Source organism: Pieris napi, chromosome 4, assembly GCF_905475465.1.
Source record: "Pieris napi chromosome 4, ilPieNapi1.2, whole genome shotgun sequence".
NCBI lineage: Eukaryota > Metazoa > Arthropoda > Insecta > Lepidoptera > Pieridae > Pieris > Pieris napi.
In genome coordinates, this window is record NC_062237.1 from 13,211,349 (window position 1) to 13,232,910 (window position 21,562).

Below are 21,562 nucleotides of genomic sequence, written 5' to 3' on the forward strand. Positions count from 1 at the left end.
AGATCTGTAGGTATATAATTATATATGGTGTTGCATGTGTATTCGTTATATACCTACTAGCGGACCCGACAGACGTGGTCCTGCATGATATTTCAAGCGTATAGGATATTAAACTGTTGAGCTGATTTGTGAATCTAAATCATCCAGGGCGTCACTCAAACGCATACAATTATAATGTATATTATTAATATACATATTAAACGATATTAATTTTTCTTACATCCTCTTTGACGATATTTGCAGTACTTCTTCTTTTCTGATTTCCGGGAACCGGGAAATCGGTTTAGACGTTCACGCGTGATGCCGTGACCAAGGGTACATGTAGATAATGTTAAATAATGGTAAATTAAAAGCACAGAGAACACTCCCCTTAGATCGCAAGATGCTTTTAAAGAGAAGAAGGGATGTTTTCGTCGGTCAGATTGAGCACTGACTTCGCCACAGACGCAGTAAATTAAGTAGGCTCCTTTACATTCGCACGCCGTCCACGTTTCAAAAAGTCTGGCTGCTCAACACATCTTACTCAATGTTGGCAATACTAATCACATCTAACATATAGTTACACACTCACATACCTTACACTCATTCATTCATTCACATACACGTCGCATAATGCGGCAATGGAATAGAAAATTGTTGTAAAAATTTGTAAAATTTACAAAATTATAAAGAAAGAGATTTAAAAAAATATATTTTTCGATAAAACTTGTAACGTTTTAACAGTTTATGTTTGTTATAGAATTTATTATATTAACCAACCAGTTTATCTGGAATTAAATATATGTCTTTATAAATAATGACTTTATTTTCTCAACCTTTAAAGATTCTATATGTTAATTAAATGCTAGAATAAGAAAAATGATAAAACTCTGATTTTATAGTTGCAAAATCAACACAATAAACATTGTAAAAAGTAAATGTTATTGTAGTAGGCTAATGTTCAATCAACTTTGACCTTTCGTCGGCCGACACTTAATTAGATCATTCTGTTTACAACTGTGTATTTTTATTACGAATAAATTGTACATACATTGTACGACTAGTATGAATAATTCTGTCAACTAAGGTATTTGTACGAGTAAGGCACACGTTTTTCTTATGTTTTTTCCGTATTTCATAGTACAGCTGACATAAATTATGTACAACATAAAACAGTTATATGCAATACATAATATTATATACAAAAAGGTTCAACATTTTACGAAAGGAAACAAACAATAAAACTTATTAAATACGTAATACCTATTTCGGATGTGTTGTGCGATGGTGTGAAAGTGAGGGTATGTAAGTGAGTGTATATGTGGGGTGAGCTCGTGATTCAGGTGATTTAGCGCTATGGATATTCTAAATACTCCTTTTGAGCTTCCGCGATAGCTTAAACAAGTCAAGGCTTAGTGGTATTTGTACGTCCGAGCTGTGCATACAAAATTTTACTTATTTGATTAAAAAATTACACCGTATCTTTTGTTATCCTATTTCCAAGGACTATTTGCTTTGGGTTCGTAGTTCACAAATGTTCGATCAATAATTTTTGAATGTGTTATTGGATTTTCTCTATAACGAAACAAAAGCATAAGCTAGTTTCCGCTCAGCTGGAATGCTGAACTGCGTTTACATTACTGACAATGTTGTATCAAGCCAATTGGCTTCAACTGGTAAACAAGTTGTAATTGTGGGATTTTCATTCAACACCAATCTCTAAATAATATTCATTGTAAAGTATTCGTAGGTATGTAAGATGGAAAAAGCCGGAGAAGGTCTCTTCCCGTGAAGGGGTTCCGATCGGCGGTAGGTACTGAACATAGATATGATATATAAGACAACAAGAAAAAGAAGTATAACATGTAAAAGTTGTATTTAATATAAAGTATAAAACAAAACTGTATATTCTTCTTTTTGTAATGATTGGAAATTAAACGGGCTTTTATTATTTTATTATTGACTTACAGACAGACATAACATTTATTACTAACGAAACAAACACAGAAACACACAAAATAATAATAATAAAAAAAAAGAAAAATAACACAAAATTATGGAAAGAAAAAAAAGGAATAGGTACATTTAAGTGTGTAATGTTTGTGTGTTGTGGTAGTAACTGGCCCTGGCTCAGCATTATGCTGTGGAGCAGACGTGTTCCACAGCGCTGGTCATTCTGCCACAACCACAACAGTTTGCGCGTTAAGCGGGCCATAGACAGACCGCATGTTGCAGTCAAGACCGACTGCAACATGCGGTTTGCTTAGGAACTGCTCGAGCGGTCCGTGTATTGCGAATATGAATTTAGTATGGAAACTGCAGATCGCCGTGCGGCGACCTCTCTACAGCAGTCGCTTTAGATACATAAAACAAAAATAATATATTTTTCTATTTTTAGACAGCTTACCTTCGTACATTTAATTTAAAAACAAATACATAATTAATTTGTATCTAATAATAAATATGAATTATATCGAATATCTATACAAGGCTAACGTCAAAGCTGACAGAATTGTATGGGTAGAATAAATAACACCTCTTTCTTCCTCATGTACGTTAAACGAGACTACGGTATTTACCAGAATACTAAATTACATAGTTTGTGGGCGTCACTGGTCTACAATGTATCTGGCAGTTTATAACACACACAGTGTAACTTTAGTAGTTTTTCCTGACAAAAATTGTTACTTTTCACAAGGTGAGTGCTTTTGTTGTTCCAACAAAATAAACAAATTTAAACCGATAGAGATGTACAAGGCTTTTAAGCGGCTTAACACTTGCTCACTAGTAAGTCACATTTACCACCCATCATACAATAAGTAGGTACTTATAATACTCGCTATTCGTGTGCAAGGGGTTTTGCCATTTAAACAAGAGTGTTTTCCATATCATTTGCTTATATAATTTTGTTGTACATCTCTTACCACTGTCGTTTCACATACTAGCATTGTACATTGTAGTATTATCTCATTTGTAACGATACACGCATCATTTCACCTGCAACATTGTCCGCAATTGCGCAATTTATATCATCCTTTTTAAATTTTTGCATTTATATCGTACATTGTAGTTTTTTACCGAAATTAAGTATTATTTCAACCTATGAAAGGTTTCACGTGTGATTGTGTTATCAAAGAGATTATTATATTGAACCGGCTATTTGAATCAAATATTTAGTAGGGTTTAGATACCACAAATACTTTCTAAAAATATATATATGTTTTTTTGTTGAATGCTAGGAACATACGGAACATTTTATTATTATTATTATTATATTTTTTTAATTAGAGAGAGGAGTCCATACTACGAAAACAATAAAACAAATAATGCTACGGTCACACGCGCGCCGTTCAGCCCGGTGGGCTGCCTGGCGGGCTGCGCGGCATGCAGCCCGTCCCGGGCCGGCGGACATTCAAGCTGTTCACACGCACGCCGTCGTGTCAGTCAGTGCCAGAATGGCGAGCAGCGAGGATCTCGGTGTTGTTGCTGCCATATCCTTTGGCTTAACTTATTTTTATTGGAAAAAGAAACAAAATTATTATATTCCGCCATGTTGTAATCTCCGATCGTAGCGACTTTCTTAGCAACGTTGAATGAAGATCCACTTGTCGCGAAAGGGCGGGAGAGACTGACTGCCTGCGCGCATGTAAACAGTCACCGGGCGCCCGCACATTCATCCTTTGAACTTTGCCAAAAAACCGACACTTGCCCGATTCGCGGCATTCACGTTCACATTCGCGTTCACGGGCTCGGGCGTACCGTTTACACGCTCGTGAATGTGAATGTGCACGTTGAATGTAGAGTTGAACGCGCGCGTGTGAACTAAGCATAAGCCATTTAAATAAATTATTAGTCGTCTTTGGTCAAACTGACGCGTAGACAGGAACTTGCCAAGCACACGTAATGTTACTCATATAACCACAACTTTGTTGCTGGTACTTTAAAGGCAACTACGTTTCAAAGTAATTTTTAACTCCTGAGGTAGACTATTAATAGTGTGGGTGTATTTATCTAGAATGTCAGGGCATCGATCGGCATAATTACAATATTAACTCCCCTATGTATAAGAATAGAATACATTTTCCCCATAGCCACAGATTTCCATTTACAGGGTTCAGAATAGGTTTTTATTTAGACATAAGGTTGTATACTTTCTAATATTAATTGTGTGTATTCTTATATATTGTTTGTTGGGGCTCGTGAGGATTTATTTAGATTTTGTTTGTTTTCAGGCGGTGATTGAGCATGGATCCAAGCTATCAGCAGAATTGTCGAGCGCGTACCTAGCGCGTTGTGAACAGAGCTCACGTGCGAGAAATTCACTCATACATTTAGGATTACGATTAGGTAGGTTTATTGTTTTATTGTGTAGTGGTTTACTCAATTGAATGAGCTGGACTGGAGGAGTGACCGGGAGCGCCATTCTCGTGAACTTTTACTAAATATTACTTGCTATTAATACTGTGGTGAAGAAAAACGCGTTGAGAAAACTACCAGGTCCAAGATACAAATATGGCGCGTGGCCAGCTCGGAAGGTTAAATACCTATTTGCATATAAAGACAAAATTCAATTGATTGAATTATTAAACAAATATGCGTAAATTGATCGGTGCCAAAACTAAATTTTTCGACGGTTTAAACTTTAAAATATCGCGTGGTATATTATTTTACTTAGCCTTAAAAAAAAGCACTATCGCCCTTTTGAAAAATTTCTAATTAAAGCGAAGAACGCGTAATTTCCGTTTATTTAACTTCCGTCCACCAGCGAAACAACTTGTGGTATTCAAACAACAACAAACAGATTGTGGTACAATGATGGTCTGAAATAAATGTTTAGTTAAATCTGATTTAATTTTCAGGTGGATTCCTTAATGAAGCCGGCTGGTACGCGGACGCGCAGTGCGTGTTAGTACGGTGTAGGGACATTTGCCTCGCCCAACCACAGACCACACATTATAAACGACTTACACTCGAGTGTTGCCATAGGTAAGTATTTTCGTTGAAAAATTATTTCAAATTGAATGGAGGCTTAAAGTTTCAACAAACTTAGACGACTGCAAACTTTTGGGAATTGTAAAACAGTAATAAATGCTATTAAGGTTTACGAAAGTATAATGAAACACTGCAGTTATCAATGCATGTGATCAGGTTGTTTCTCTAGCTCACCAAATTTTTTTCTCAGTTTATGTAAATTAGTTATATTTAGTCGAGTAGATGGCAAGATTAATATATGATTCAGACCAATCAATAAAGAATACCACTTCTTGCAAGCGTTGGTCAAAGCGAAATGTTATATAGCCTACAGTCTCTATAAAGAAAAAAAAACTTTTGTACACGCGTTAGAAGTTATACTTCTTTGGTGTAACAAGATAAAAATCTGTTCAAAAATTTTATTCTACGTTTGTAGAAAAAAACTACATTAACCATAGAAAAAAGGTATTTAATACATTGATAGTTTTTTTATAACGCATTATCTAGTTAAATAAAGTTCATATCACAAAATAAAATGTTGACTATAGCTAACTTCAGGGTGTCGGTTTTTTGTGACGGTGTGCGCGCATCGTAAAATTTACACTCATAATTTTGCTGTAACGCGCCAAAAGAAGTATAACTACAAGAAAAAAAACCTTGAAAAAAACCTTAAAAAAAAACCAAACAAACAATTTATTTGGCTTTATATTATGTATGTATAAATTATTTAATCAAAGACATAGACACACCGATCGGATTACATCGATAACATTGCATTCTATTTCTATCACAGGTTATTAAATACACAATCAGTATACTGCTGTTTCCCGGCTGCGGCCGAGACTTACAAATTGGCGCTCAAACTCCTCGATCTGCCGGAAGACACCACAGCACAGCTCCCAGAAGGTCCTATTGCCATTTCCGAAACCTGTTGCAAGGCCCTACAGACGGATGGCGTTGATAATGATAGGTGAGTAATATAAAAAAAATTGTTATCAATCAAATGCGGTATCAGTTGTGAATAAAAATTAAATTAGTCTAATTGCATTTTTAAGTAGAATTAAAGCGTCTATAACCATGATATAATATTTTTTTTAATATTTTCATATTTTCAAAAATTATTATAGAACATCTGGATTTTATTGAACTAATATCTGATACTAGTGGCGCCATCTCATGTCAAAGGCAAAATTCGCAAACGTTTCCAAATTAAATTCCTCTTATTATTTTTATGGTAGTTTACATAAGACAATTTTTATAGCTATAAAATCCCTTAAAGAAATTGACATAAGAATATTTTTAAATAAAATATATTTATAACAAATTGTTTAAATGCTTGTTCCAACACTCCTGTATCAGTGGACTCTTCTGTAGTACCTATTATAACACAATATAATATTTATTTAGAAGGCAATATATGGCTATTTGATATTTGAGTCTTTTAAATCTTTCCAGGCTAGAGTACACAGATGAAGAATGTTGTACGGGCGGTGAGCGCGTGTGGGGCATGTCGGCGTTACTCGCGCGCCTTTGCAAGGAGATCAGCGCCCTCTTCTTCGTGCGATGCGACTACAGCGCCGCATATGCGTGGGGCATGAGGGCATTGTCGCTTCTCACACCGGACACGCCTCCCAAGTATTAATTTTACATATACTAATTGTCACTAATGTTATATATATATATTATAATCAGCCTTGAGCCTTCCGGGTGACCGAACTCAAAACAATTATTGGGTTGTCGAAAATAGGGCGTTTATTTCTATATAAATAAAAAAACAATATTTTGGTTAAAAATGTCAATGAATAAGTGTTTGTATAAAGGAAACTCTGAAATTATTGAAGATTCGTTCACTAGTAGCTTAATTCCTGATATATTTGATTATGTATTCCCATATCATAGTTTAATTTAGACGTAAAACCTTTTCCAGGATAACAATAGAAGTCCTCCGTGCGTGTGGAACGGCCTGTGTGGTGAAGAGACGATTCAGCTCAGCGGGTTTGCTCGTGAGACAGGCTGTTGCTCTCGCTAGACTCGTCTTTGGACCACAGCATCCGAGATATGCGGCTGCCTTATTGGATTATGGATTCTATCTGCTCAATATCGACTCTATCACTCATAGTGTGCAGGTTTACGAGGTACTTTAAATGATAGCATTATAAAATGATTGATTTGATATTCATTTAATAGATTTTTTTTACTGATAACTGATTTAATTTTTTATGATAAAGCTTATATGACGATTAAAAAAAATAATAATAATTAATCAATTACCTGAAATAATTATAGAAACAACATTTAGAGTCCTTTAAAACAATTATTTTTATCGAATTCCCAATCAAAATCCGAAAATATTCTAGCAAAAAATGCTTCTTGCAAAAGTCAAGTGACAAGCCAAAACTTGCGTCTTTTTCCACAGACTAACAAACCAACTGCATATTACAATTAAATAAATCGTCAGTATTGACACATGTCACATAATAAACAATCCTAAAGAAATATAATTATATCTCTTACACATATATTTTACAATCTAGTGCCAACAAAGTGTGTAATAATTTATTTTACAATAATATTTTATTAGGTTTAATTAAGTTGGTATATTTTGATAAATTGTTTACACTGAATGTGTTTACTTACAGGAAGCACTATCAACTCTCCGAAGGGTGTTCGGTCGCAGTAGCCTGCACGTAGCCACGGCTCAGGAGGACTTAGCGTACGCCTTGTACGTCCTCGAGTACTCGTCGGGACGGTTTTATAAGGCACGGGACCACGCCGAAAGGGCCATTAGGATTATTGAGGTATGGTTAATACGAAAATCAGCACTAACATTATTTTAAATAGTTATTAAGCTCTTAATTATTGAATCAAGAAATTTCGTAATGAAAATAAAAACCTAATACACGATGACGTAATATACGTGCGGCCAATACGCGTTAGAGCGGGATAGAACGCATACTGCGTATTCACATCTCTCTGACGAGATAGGTGACGTAGCGTAAGCGCTGAGTTTGGTAAAGTGGTGGATTGAATTAATATCAAAGAAAAAAAACTGCATAAATAAACAATAACAATAAATAATTATAATTGCTGAGTTGATAAAATATGCTATTCAATAGCTTTATAGCGGCAGTCCCCGAGTGCCATACGGTTTTTTTTATTATATTTTCTGGGTTGTTAAAAAACTATTTGGCACAAAATATCAATAAAACGAATATAATTCGTATAAGACCGTTCAAGTAAGCAGATTTACTGCAATTTATCTCTCCCCCAAACGTCAACAAAAGTTCTTTTCATAAGCGAATCAATTCTGGTATTGAGCGCTGTCAAAATAGTTTCACAGCTCTTGGTATAAGATCCAAGACCCCCAATAATATTAAGTGTTTTAAAATTTATAGTTAATTAGTAATAACCTCTTACAGAATCTAGTACCACCAGACCACTTGCTGTTGGCCTCAGCGAAGCGTGTCAAAGCTCTCATATTAGAGGAAATAGCGTTGGATACACCGGCAGGCCAGGATATGAGAGGTGATTCAAATACAGATTTATTTATTATGTGTTGGTGAAGTATATCTTCCATGTTTATACTGAATTACAATACATGGTTGAATAAAGAAATTTAATTGGATTAATAGTAACAATGTTTTGGGTTATTGGTGTATGTTACTATATTCGATAGATAGATATATATTTATATGGTTAAAATAAAGTAGTAATAAACATATGTTATATTACAGAACCGAGCCTTCTAGAGGAGTCGGAAGCGTTACACAAAGCAGCGTTAGATTTGTCGATGATGGCGTTTGGTGAGAAAAACGTGCAAACAGCCAAACATTATGGAAACCTCGGACGACTGTATCAGTCTATGCAAAAGTTTCAGGTTGGTGTAATAATTATTTATTCGCTTTAAGGAATCACGTTTATTTAAATGGTATTGCTTCAAAATTAATATAGACTGAGGAAAACGCTTAACAAACGCGTCCACAAAAATGTTAACGTTACGCGGTGCGTTACATGGCGGTGGCAGTAAAAAATTCCAATAATTGCATAGTATACGTAATACTTGAACGCATACTATATTTATTATTGTAATTTTTAAAGTGAAACTTGTTTAGGCGCATGAGGGTAAAGTTTTTACGGATGAAACGCAATAATAATAATATTAGTGTCACGAATCTTCGTGCATAGTTTTTGTCGATGAAAAGGGAGAAAGTGAGTAGGGTGGATTAACTTATAGAAATTAAAATTTGAAATATTCGTATTTTACATTTTATGCAAAATACTTTATTGAAATCTCAAATGACGAATTGTAAATTAAAATGCCACGTGTTTTTATAATCGAAGAAATAAATTACAAAAATTAAATTAAACTCTTAACATATCTTCCTTTTTCTCTCCCTCTGAGTCTCGGAAATCTAAAGTTTTAGATTTGTATAAATATGAAAAAGACTTAAAACTTAGTTTGCCAAAGAAGTTTCACTTCTGACGTGTACTTTTTTCGCACGCACTTTATTTTATAAGCTGCTTTTATAGGCAACCTTAATAAATAAAATTTAAAAAAACATACATTTCAGGATGCAGAGACAATGCACCTCAAAGCGATAGCAATAAAAGAAGAATTACTTGGAGCAGAAGATTATGAAGTGGGCCTGAGTGTGGGACACCTCGCTTCACTCTACAATTACCACATGAACCAACACACGGCCGCTGAGAAATTGTATCTGCGCTCGATTAATATTAGTGAGTACTCATTTGTTAGTAAATGTCGAAAAAACCCACGCACTGAATAGCGATCACCGCTTGGCTTAGGAAACTTGACATGAGTAAATTTGTAAGTGTTGGGTTTTCATACCATCATAGAAAGCCTTAATAGAGGCCTAGATTTAAGGCTTTCTATGATTTTCTAGCAAAAAGAGTTTAAATATTGACAATATGCGAGTCTTAATTATATATAAGGCACGCTGAGTGCGCATTTTCCGTCATAGTTTTTAGATGTTGAGTGGTACAGTGGTACAAACAAAACTAGGTCCCGAAGTTGTCTAAGCTTTAACTAGTACTAAAGACGATCCTCCTCAGGCCTGAAGCTGTTCGGCGAGCGCTACTCGGGGCTGGAGTACGACTACCGCGGCCTCGTGCACGTGTTCACGCAGCTGAAGAGGCACGACCGCGCACATCACTACAACGGGCTGCTGCAGCACTGGCACGGTATTTTGATTATTATTATGCCTATTAAGATAAATTCAGTGGCGCTAGAACTTCTTTAGACCTGGGTCTCGGATTTCTGAATCTGTTTCATGATCATTTTTTAATCTAAATAGGTAAGTAGGTGATCAGCCTCCAGGGACTGACACACGCCGTCGACTTTTTGGGTGTAAGGCATTTCGGATTTCTTCACCGTTCGAGCGAAAGCTAAATGCGTATAGAAAGAAAGTCCATTGGTGCACAGCCGGGAATGAAACCTACGACCTCAGGGATGAGAGTCGCCCGCTGAAGTCACTAGGCCGACACTGCTCCTATTATTCCTATTAGTAAAAGTTTAAAAACAAAACATTTTATACGTCACTCACGTGACACAAACGATCACAGGGTTCGTCGATTCGACGATGACGTAGCATGCTGGTAAATAACAGATCGTTTGCGAGCTGACTTTTATTTCATAAGTATGACGCCGTCTTCTCTAGACAAGCATTTTGGGTTCTTGAAATTATGATAAAGATGACACGTGAAAAGAAAATGCCGTGCAGTATTCGGTCTAATGTCAGTGCGCATATGACAGCGGTTAATTCCAACTACGTACCGTTCTGACATTACACCGGAAAAACCTACCATTTCCGGTTCGCGTGTCAAAGTCAAAATTGACAGTTGTCATCCTTCTTTGACTGACACCGATTTAGCGCAAACAATATTATTTATATATATTTCCAGATCTCCGCGAACAATCTAAAGCCGAACAGCAGCCCGCGATAGGTGATGAGAAAGTGATTCCTCTCGAAGAGCTGCAAGAGAAGTTCTTCAGCACACGCTGAACAACACAATTGCTACAATTTGCACGGCTTTGCTTCCATCTTCCAACTCGAAGGGTTGTCTTCCCGCCTTGAGAACTTTTGAAATTCCCGTTTGAGACGATAACGTCTTAAGCGGGATTGTGTTTATTCGCGTTTAGGAAAACTTCATTTTTGAACTGAAAATGTACGCTATTTATTGGCAATTATTCTTGTTTAAACTAGTAACAAATAATTATAATTAAAAATCATTATAAATATGTCTTTTTATAGGACGAAGTATATTTCTGTTTGAACGCGATATATTAAAGTACTCCACATATTTGAATGTGATTTGCAAATGTCGCAAATGCAAAGCTGGAGCAAGTATAGGTATTGTCGAATGAGAAAGTGAATGTATATTACATATTAATGCTTGGTATCAAAATTAGTAGAATGTAAGTATTGGTGATTTTTACTGCCATTTTCAGAGGCTTCGAGTAGAAGAAACTTCTAGTTTATTAATTAATAAGTTAGTTAATTTCTTTTATAGAAAATATTTCGTTGATTTCTCTTTTACTTTCTATTTGAGTTTTGCTTTTATATTGATATTGTGAACCGGTTCTTTTTCCGGAATTGAACCCGCAGGGTTTGTGTGTTAACTCAATGGTATCACCATTTCTTCCAATCATTATTCACCTTCCAACAATTATCTCCAATTTTTCCTCCAATCCTTGGTGCTTATTTTGCATTCTCTCACTCCGCTGGCTCTTGGCCTCCGGAATGAGCAACTTCCAGCGCTCCCTGCCCTGTGCCTATTGTTATTAACTTAATTCGACATAGTATGGTCTTTTATTGACATAACTTTTAGACATAGAAAAACACTTATTTAACAGATTTTAAGTTATGTTTTATTATAAATTTACAATTATTTTACATAATTTTAAATTTAACCGACGTCGAACGATAGTCGATACCAACTCCGGGGAAATAAATACAGATAACACAACTTTTTCTACAGCTGTGATACTTTTTGACATTTAACACCTTTTGTCTTCAGTCACCGTGACCACGCCCGCTGTAAAGCATGCGAAACGTCGGTTAAATTTAAAATTATGTAAAATAATTGTAAATTTATAATAAAACATAACTTCAAATCCGTTAAAAAAGTGTTTTTCTTAATTTGACATAGTTAAGTTCAGTTTAAAAACATTTCTAATCTTTACAAAGAACATAATATCATCCAAATATTGAGAATGGCGAGTTTCCATACAACATTGTCTCCACCAAATCCTTACTAAGACATAAAATGCAGTCACCTTAATGGTTAAACTGCAAATTACCCCTATAAGTCAAAATGTCTACGAATCTTCTGCGTTTTTGTATATAATTTGTATGATTCGAGTTAGTTCCTCTGAGTTCTTAATTAAAAAATGTATAAATTAGTTGTAAACGCTTTCTAGCAATATGAATGTGCAATGAATGTTATGAGGCTTTTCTTAAGTACTTAAAGTGCTATTCAAAATTGTATAAAGGCAAAAATATTTATTTTTGTATATGGTATTGCAAATGTATACTGTCACAGCGATGTTTATATCAGCAGGATTTTCTGATTTTTTTTTTCAATTTAATTAATATTTTCCTTTAAGTTTCTTATTCTGCTCAAAAGAATTCATGTTACACGAAATTTATCCGCGACATTACTTACAGACGTTTGACAGCTATATTTAGTCTGTGTACGTCAGAATTAGCATCTATTTCTTGGATACATTTAACCGTAATTTTATGATGGACCTCATCCATTTAACACTTATATGTGGGGATAAACACCAGTCCATATTAAAAAAGCCGCACATGCTATGTCACGTGTTTTTTGATTTAAGTCCATTGGCCGAAATCTTGATTTATTTTTAAAGTGTTACTAGAGCGATAGACGTTTGCAGGACATTTGTTGACGCTCCCATAAGAGGGCAACACTGATCATTCCTTTTTTAAATTGATTTGGAGTTATCTGTTGATCTTTAATTCATTTTTCGTTCACAAAAATGTTTATTAGTATATCTACAAAGACTTGACGTTTTATGTAGCAAACAATTGTAATCTGAAATGTTACTGCTTATTTGTACGTAAAATTAAATATTAATAAACATCGTGAGAAAATCGCTATATGGCCAACTGAAAGAAAATTTATTGATTAAAACGTATTGGCGGCTCGGCTTCTATCATTGGAATGTAAAATGTGTAGATATATACATATATTTATATATAGATGTTATATTTGCTGCTCACATAGTAAGATTGACGTGTCCGTGTGAACGTTTGAATGGCTGTTATAATATATAGTGAATAAATAAGATTCACAAATAAAAATTGTCTTTTCATTTCATCCTTATAAGAGAAAACTCAACTCAGTTTCCAGCCCAAAATTTCTATATAATTATAAATGTTTAGGCTGTCTCGTCGCGTTCTACTCGACATTGGATGACCAAGTGAGGGTCACCAACCATTTCGTGAAGGTGATAACTTCAATGCCGGAAAATGATTTCGGGCAATGTTCTATCCGTAAAGTTTTTTCCCTTTTGACATTCATAAGTCGAGCGACCCAGATAGTACTAGACCAGTGCAGATAGCCTTTAAAATAAATAAAAAGTGAAAAAAATTACAGTAGGATGAAACCCATTAGAAAAGGAGGGGAATATGATCAAAATGAAAGGAAAAATAAATTACGGTCGATCTGAGGTCGGGAAGGGGTAGGGGGGGAGTTTTAAGGGTAAAAAACGGTTTATCTGGATTTCCGGCAAAACTAAAAGTCCTATCGAAGAAAGTTAAATGGCAAAGTTGTAGGCAATAAAAAGATCTACAACTTTTGTATTTGCAGATTTTTCACATAACCTCAAAATTTAGGTGAAAAATTCAAAAAACCAACTTTCTGGTTTTTTATTTCTATCTTTTACAAAAAATTTTTTTTTTTAAACGAAATTTGGTGAAAACTTACCTTATTATGTCCCAAATATACTGTAATTTATTTGATTAAAAATATTTATTTTTTCACCTTATTTTGAATTAATATCGAAAAAACACCCTAATTTTCAATCGAAAATTCTGACGTCAAAATTTCAGCTTTTTTCAAAAAGTTGATGTGCTTTCAGTGCGTTGAAATCTCTACTTTCCTACGGTAAAAAAATATATATATATTACCATAGTAAATCTTCTCAGAAAATGCAAAAAATCGTATGCAGTAACGCCCAGACCCGTCATTCCCTTCCCTACTTCTTTTTAGGTTAAAGGTTTAAATTTTGAGGTTATGTGAAAAATGTGTGAATACAAAAGTTGTAGATCTTTTTATGACCTACAACTTTGCCATTTAGTTTTGTTCGATAGGACTTTTAGTTTTGCCGGAAATCCAGATAAACCGTTTTTTACCCTTAAAACTCCCCCCCCTACCCCTTCTCGACCTCAGATCGACCGTAATTTATTTTTCCTTTCATTTTGATCATATTCCCCTGCTTTTCTAATGGGTTTCATCCTACTGTAATTTTTTTTGGTTTCAAAAATTATCGGCACTGGTCTATACACCCCAATTGTGCTTCTGAGTTTGCTCCGGTCCTAACAAGCCTTTTCCGGTATTTTTACTCGCTCGGTACTGTCCCAAACTGATAGAAGATCGCTTCAATACAACCAATGCCAGAAAAAGTCGATCTCTCTGACCCGTCCAATAGCCGTAGCCCTCCTTGTTCTCCAAATTAATGGAAACCATTATCAACAGCCAGCTTCTGGGGTATCTAGAGGGTCATAAGTTAATTAGTTATTGTTAATACGGCTTTCGCCTTCGTAATTGACATATTAAAATATATAATCGATAGATTCTAAATAGTTGGGGTCGCTATGATGGAGCTGTTCTATTCCAGAATCATATTGTTCTGCTTATATATCGGCTCTGCTAGGCAGAATGTCTCTTTTCTGTAGAAGTCCGTCTTTTCAGGACGTCGTGTTTGTCATGTATAAATAAACAACTCTCTCAGAGAAAACCTATTGCGTCGTTTAATGAAGATTTTCTATATCACGTATATATTATATAATATATACGTATTTTTGTATTTAATTAATAAGAAGTAGTATCAAATAAAAAACAGTGGTTTAAAATATTATTTAATAAATAATAAGAAAAGAAGCTATCTAAATACTGAGTACAATCAATTGAAACGGTGGAATGATTTCGTATAAATGTCTTTTAACAATTACATAATATTATATCTCTGGACTTATTCAACATTCAAAGCATTTTTGCATCATTAAGGCCATACAATTAGGAATATGTTTTGTTTCTCTACCCTAAGTAGGAAAAAATAAATTATAATTATAAAAAAAAACTTATATATAACAATCTCTATAAAAAAAATATTCGAGTAAGTTTTTTAAACTTTTAAAGTGAATAGCAGCCAAAAAATACGTTTAGTGCAATACAATTCCCTACACTATGTCGAATTGCGTTTCTTAAATTTATCTTAGGCGGGTCCAAGTAGAGCGATGAGAGCCTTCCTGTAGTCGCCCGAAGTCTCCCCCTGCTGCCGCGTCGCAAAAACAAAACAGTTTTCGATTTTCGTCCAACAGATGGCGTTAATTTCAATCGAGTGCATAAGAGGCGTTGTGTCGATAAACAGGCGTGGACATGCAAAGAAATGCGACTGCGTTAGTAATTTAATGAATTAATTTTATACAACCGGGCAAATGGTCCGCGAGGAAGTTGCCGGCTTTTGAATCGGATCGTTTTATAACTAAAATAAAAGTTTTTAAAGTGAAACTTCTTTAGGCGCATGAGGGTAAAATTTTTACGGAACTTCACGAAGATGTGCAGCGTTTTTATGGAAGAAAAGGGAGAGAGCGATTGAGAGAGAGTGGGAAGGGCGAATTACCTTATAGAAATTCTATTTTTAAAACTAATGTTTCGAAAAGAGAATTTATGAAATATTAGTATTTTATATTTTATGCAAAATAATTTATTGAAATCTCAAATGACTTGACGTGTTTTTATTATCGAGAAAATAAATTTAAAAAATTATATATTATCTGTATAAATTTTCGACACTTTTAATATTTTAAATTTAATGACCATTAAATTCCTAACATATCTTCCTTTTTCCCTCCCTCTAAGTCTCGGTAATCTAAAGTTTTAGATTTGTGTAAATATGAACATGAGTTAAAAATTTGTTTGCAAAAGAAGGTTCACTTCTGACATGTGTACTTTGTACGCACGCACTTTATTTATTTACAAATATAAGTTTACATTTAGTAATAATAAAAATAAAATTACCTCCTTTTCCAATATGATGCAATCCAAGAAGAAAATATTTATTAAAACACACTATAATTAAAATACATCTAAAGCCCGTGAAAAAATGCAAATTTTGAGTCTTATAATGTGCTTTAATAGATAGTGTTTAGATGCAGGAAAGCGAGATCTTTAAAGTAATCAGCCTTATGTGCAATCAATAACTGTATAGTTTTGGGAATGGGTTTTTTATAACACAATTTTGATTATTTGATAAAATTATACAACAATTATTATATGTTGTCTTTATTCCTTAATAAGGAATTCTAATACGGCCAGAAAAAATAATTTTAGCCGAGTGTCTTTCAAAAAATGTGAATAGCGATTGGCGATCAGCCTTTTTGAAAGTTCATAAGTTCACAACTATGAAAGGAAAGCACGAACTCAGTATCAAGAGTTAAATAATGATTATAGGTACATTTCATGCTTTATGTAAATTTATTCACCAAATCTCCATCTTACAAGCAACTATCGAATGCATCATTGATTCTTGTGTGTATTTAAAACTCAAACCACACTTTCAGCATAACTATAGTGCTTTCCTGACACAACCTTTAGGCCGACTTTGAAAATTAGTTATAAAAATGTTGAAATCAATTTGTGAGAAAAACTCCATTCCCCATTGCAAGACATGCAGGAAACTAACCGCAACGTCACTCTGCAGAGTCTTGTCATACAGACTTTCATACTCCCTCTTGACAGCTGCGAGATCGATCTCGGATCGGTTAACAATAATCCTTATCAAGGCCTTATCTTCGGTCCCGCCCCCTTGCATCGAACTGCGCAGTCTCTTAGCGAACCAAGCCGCCGCGTTTTCCACACATTCCACTGAAACAAGACATACCCTGAAGGGAGCCGACTCCTAAATTAAAAAAAACCTTTTAAAATTACATTTTCTTATCAGGGTATGCCTTGTGAATCACCATGCGCTCTTAAAATGTGCACATAGCGAGAAAATCTCAAATGATTTAAGAGATATATATGTTTTAAAAAAGATGACATTTTAAGAGAACGCACACCTTGAGATTCTTCAGAAATCGGAGGATCTTTTGAAACTCAAAACTGATTTAGGAGATTCCAATTTCATGCAAATTTTAATAATCACAGATGAGAATCAAAATCAAAATAAACACTACTTATCCAGAGCTTGATATATACGGTAGTGGGCTGATCAATTTAAAAAAAAGCATTGATAAGTGCGTATCTGATACCTAATCCGCTATTTTCGTTTATTGTTAAGTAAAAAATTACTAGCAAAATCTAAAATTATAATAATTTAAGTGTAGTATTTAAATTAGTTTTACTTTTAAATTTTTTGTAACATTTTTGTTTACCATAATTGTCATATATTTTAGTAAGTATAGCTTATAACATATACTGTAGATATATGATAAAGTAAAATGTACCAATGATAAAACATTTATATATCAAAAATATCAAATTGAACTAAAACCTTTTATGCAAAAAATAGATTTTATGCAAAATAAATATCATTTTATGATCTGACTATTCTCCTGCTACAATTTACAATGACCGCTGCCTGATTATATGTGAAAAGACCCTCCGAAATTCTGAAGAGAACCTTGCCACACCAAAAAACTTACATTGGTTCATGCGATGCTTCAAAGACTACACTCTCACAAGACATACCCTGACTTCGCTGACGAGAGTCTTGTCATACAAGACCTCGTACTCCCGCTTGATAGCGGCGAGGTCCCGCTCGGACCGGGAGACGATGATCCTGATGAGGGTCCTATCGTCGGTGCCGAGACCTTGCATGGCATCCCGAAGCCGCTGAGCGAACCAAGCCGCTTGGTTTTCCACGCATTCCACTGAAATTCAGTGACCATCTAACATACTATAGACAATTCTGACTTGTTTTTTAAACACTAATACATTTAATATCAGACCATTTTTAAATACATACAGTTATGTACTAAGCAATAATACTATAAGAGTCAAAGACCTCGGAACAATATGGTACGAAGTTGGACGCAAGAAGCACGAAATATATTGCGATGGCGAAATATACTTGAGAAGGCTAAGGCCCACAAGGGGCTGTAGAGCATTGATGATGATGATGAGGTAGGTCTTTCAATATCCGCTGATGCCGCTACCTTAAACTTAAGTCACTTCAAATTATGTGGGAAGCCTACTAGTCGTCTATGAACGTTCAAATTGTAAAACCGAGTGTATATTAAAAGACAAACCGATTGCACTGAGTGCTTCAGATAATTCTCCAGCGATCTCGGCCTTGATCGCCTGCTCAATCGTCCGACCCGAGATGTTCTTGTACTCCTCAAAAATAGCGCGCAATTGGCCAAAACTCTCGTGTGCTAGAATCTGCAACAGTGAAATCTCAATCTCAATATAAATTGTTATTTTGAGTAAAAAGTCTAAATTCTTAGCCGCATCAAAATACAAAAGTAAATAATAATTATTTACTACGCCATCTATTGAAGTAAGACAACTCCTTCCATATTAAATATGCGAAGTAATTTTTAATATTTTCGGGCCAGTAAGACACGTGTAGGATTAAGAATCTTTTATTACTTATGCAATTGTAATATTAAAAATATATCATTTTAAACAATAAAATTAAAATAAGAATGAATTAAATATATCGGTTTTATTATTAAATGAGCGTATCATTCGTATCAGATGTACAAATATACACGGATGGCGTAGTCTTGCTCTTACGTGAATTTTTGTAAACGTTGTTGACATTCATAAGCATGCTCTAAGAAGCATCTAAATTGAATAAACGTATTTTGATTTGATTGACTTATGAACGTCAAAAAAAAAAAAAATTTTTACGATAGAAGGCGATGAAGGGTGGGTGTATAAGAAATACATATTTTGTAATGAGATACAACAATCCTTACCTTGTTGAATATCTCCTCATCAGTTCCCCACTTGGCCTCTCCCGCGTCGTAAAGCTGCTGAGCTGCCTCGGCTGCTCTAGCCTGATCGACTCCGGCTTCTTCATCACGAGCTCCCTGTTGTTTAGCCTAATTCAATACGTTGTCTGGTCCTTTGCCTCGGAGTAGCATCATCAAATTTATTATATCTATTATATTCAAGATTATATTTACTTTTAAACATACACTCTCAAATGACATTGACTATAATAATGTATGTTATTTTAATAAACATAACAAACAAAAAAAACAAAAAATATATTGTTATCAATTAATGATTTCATTTAGATATTTTTAAATTCAATAATACTAGTCCGAGGGAACGTAGGTAAAGCAAAAGCTCAGAAAACAGAAAGATAGGAAACTTATTATGTATTTTGAATTGAATAAATACACATAATCCATACATAAAACATGAATTAATGTTTATTCAGATGCAAGCATTGTATTATCAAGGTTAACACAATTAATAGAAAACTGTGGCTTAAGCTTTTTATTATTTGTTTTAATTATGGTTAGTCACAGTTAATTGATGTATGAACTAATAACATCTATAATAACAAGCAAATTACGTAATGTATAAAACACTAAGTATTTTTCCATAATATATTTTAGAAAAGAATTGGATAGATAAACATAAGATGATATTCTATATAATACTGCTTCTTTTCTCATTCTTTTATTAAAATATATTAAGACAATTATATTATCAAATAACTACCAAAAACAATTTAGTTGAGGTTGCAGAATATAAATTTTAACTTACAGTAACAATCAGAGTTAGAAGTCTTCGAAAATCTCCAGATGTTTCTGAACACATATGTTCTGCTAATGGCCGATTGTATACTAGAAATAATATAATATTTATTTATTTTATTCCATATTATTATATTAATAAGGGAGGGACCAAAAATATTTATTGTCTATTAAACAAGGTATTTTATTGCCATTATATTGCCATCCCCAACCCCGTGTGTAGCTTAGGCTTAACTAAGTAATTGATAATCCCATCATACTCAATATAACAAACATGCACCAGTTGTGCTTATTCAAACAAAAGTTAGCCTATGAACCTAAGGTGTAATATTAGTTCAGTGATTAAGAAGTGAAACAAAAATATTTTATATTTGTTTCAGCTGTGTTTATAGTAAATAAATGATTACTTACATCTCTCATATGCTTCAACAATCTCAGCAATCTCTTTCTTAGTTCGAGTACATAGGATTTCTACCAACACTTTTTCATCAGTTCCCATGCCTTCCATGCAATGGTGCAACTCTTTGCAAAGGTATTCAGCTGGTGGCAGCATCAAAGCAACTATAACATCTTCGAAATGACCTCCAAGTTCTGACTTGAGGTCTTCAATGATGTCCTGTATATGTTAAATAAGTTTTGTAAGCATTGTTTAAGTATAGCATATTAAACATCTAAATATTTCGAAACTTCTCTGTTGTAACATCAAGATAACAATAATACAGTGTAATAACGCCTTACCCTTCCATACTCATGAGTAAATGCTTGTGAGATGGCCTGCCGCTGGGCATTTGATCTGGATGTAAGAATTTCTATGATTGCATTCTCATCTGTACCAAATCCTTTCATGGCTCCTCGTAAAGCTGCTGCATCTTCAGCTGCATTGAAGTGAGCAACTCCCACAACAGTTGGTTCATGCTATTCAAAGTTTACAAAAAACTTAATACAATAATTGTGGTAGTTATAATTATGAGTAATAAAAATGAGGAGTGCAATTAATCTCAACAACTAGCATTACACATTCATCATATTATATCTTTTTAAATAAAGTATTTTTAATCACTTTATGACCATAACTGTAAGTGTAATCAAAGTTTTACCAACAAAAGTAAGTAATTACCTACATTTACATTATTTGGTACATATGAGAGCAGTTGGGACACATCAATTGGATACCTTGACCATCACTTAAGATTAAGTATATTAAGAATGCAATGACGACAGCAAGCATAAACGGTCTAATTTTCAATGACGAATGAGGAACTTCCCTTTGGACGCGGTCAAGGCTAAACCGCGCCCTTTAACTTCGAATATGTGACATCATACGCACTTCGGCGATAGAAAAATAAAGCCCTCAGGGCTAATTAGTATTTGATGATTAATAAAGGCGTTGTATAATATTTTACTCATGTAGTTAGTAAATGGAGTTAATACATAATGAGACTTACCACAGTTGCCATGTTTTATTAAACAGTTTTTACAAATAGCAGGAAGTGGCTTTAGACAATTTGAATCTCCTTAATATAACTGTAAATCATGTACCACTACAACCTTTTAACAAAACAACAATATCTTTTTAGATTGGACTTCGTATTTCGTTTAGTGCCAATTGACGCTGACATTAGAGTATT

At 34.2% G+C, this 21,562-nt stretch overlaps 2 protein-coding genes across 13 annotated transcripts in view; one reads left to right on the forward strand and one right to left on the reverse strand.

Annotated features, from left to right (window-relative positions):
• The window catches only part of LOC125048968 (amyloid protein-binding protein 2), a 32,882-nt gene extending 21,065 nt beyond the window's left edge, over positions 1-11,817 (forward strand). Inside the window, exons 3-13 of the mRNA XM_047647951.1 lie at positions 4,212-4,326; positions 4,839-4,965; positions 5,744-5,920; positions 6,406-6,585; positions 6,878-7,085; positions 7,590-7,748; positions 8,370-8,475; positions 8,685-8,827; positions 9,522-9,687; positions 10,024-10,152; positions 10,873-11,817. Coding sequence (XP_047503907.1) covers positions 4,212-4,326; positions 4,839-4,965; positions 5,744-5,920; positions 6,406-6,585; positions 6,878-7,085; positions 7,590-7,748; positions 8,370-8,475; positions 8,685-8,827; positions 9,522-9,687; positions 10,024-10,152; positions 10,873-10,973 — 1,611 coding nt within the window. The 3' untranslated portion in view covers positions 10,974-11,817. The remainder of the gene's footprint in view (positions 1-4,211; positions 4,327-4,838; positions 4,966-5,743; positions 5,921-6,405; positions 6,586-6,877; positions 7,086-7,589; positions 7,749-8,369; positions 8,476-8,684; positions 8,828-9,521; positions 9,688-10,023; positions 10,153-10,872) is intronic.
• Positions 11,818-15,064: 3,247 nt separating this feature from the next.
• Positions 15,065-21,542, reverse strand: LOC125048798 (annexin B10). 12 transcript variants are annotated; one of them, XR_007116877.1, is made up of 9 exons: positions 21,380-21,542; positions 20,673-20,849; positions 20,346-20,550; positions 19,945-20,024; positions 19,143-19,256; positions 18,468-18,600; positions 17,908-18,089; positions 16,904-17,085; positions 15,065-15,490 (listed from the first exon to the last, which is right to left on the reverse strand). XR_007116877.1 is itself a non-coding variant. In XM_047647693.1 (8 exons), the coding sequence occupies exons 1-8, from the start codon at positions 21,389-21,391 to the stop codon at positions 15,434-15,436; spliced, it is 963 nt and encodes a 320-aa protein (XP_047503649.1). In that variant the 5' UTR covers positions 21,392-21,542; the 3' UTR covers positions 15,065-15,433. The 12 variants fall into 12 exon arrangements, 8 of the variants coding, with proteins under 8 accessions (XP_047503649.1, XP_047503652.1, XP_047503650.1 ...); XR_007116875.1 differs by having other exon boundaries at positions 19,143-19,268; XR_007116876.1 differs by having other exon boundaries at positions 15,065-15,493; positions 19,143-19,268.
• Positions 21,543-21,562: the final 20 nt, after the last annotated feature.

Bases quoted from the DNA above. Each gene is read 5' to 3' on its own strand.
- LOC125048798 (XM_047647688.1), bottom strand. The intron at 19,269-19,944 runs GTAAGTTAAAAT...GTATTGAATTAG, and splicing joins TTCTAACTCTGATTGTTACT to GCTAAACAACAGGGAGCTCG. The intron at 18,601-19,142 runs GTAAGGATTGTT...TCACTGTTGCAG, and splicing joins ATGAGGAGATATTCAACAAG to ATTCTAGCACACGAGAGTTT.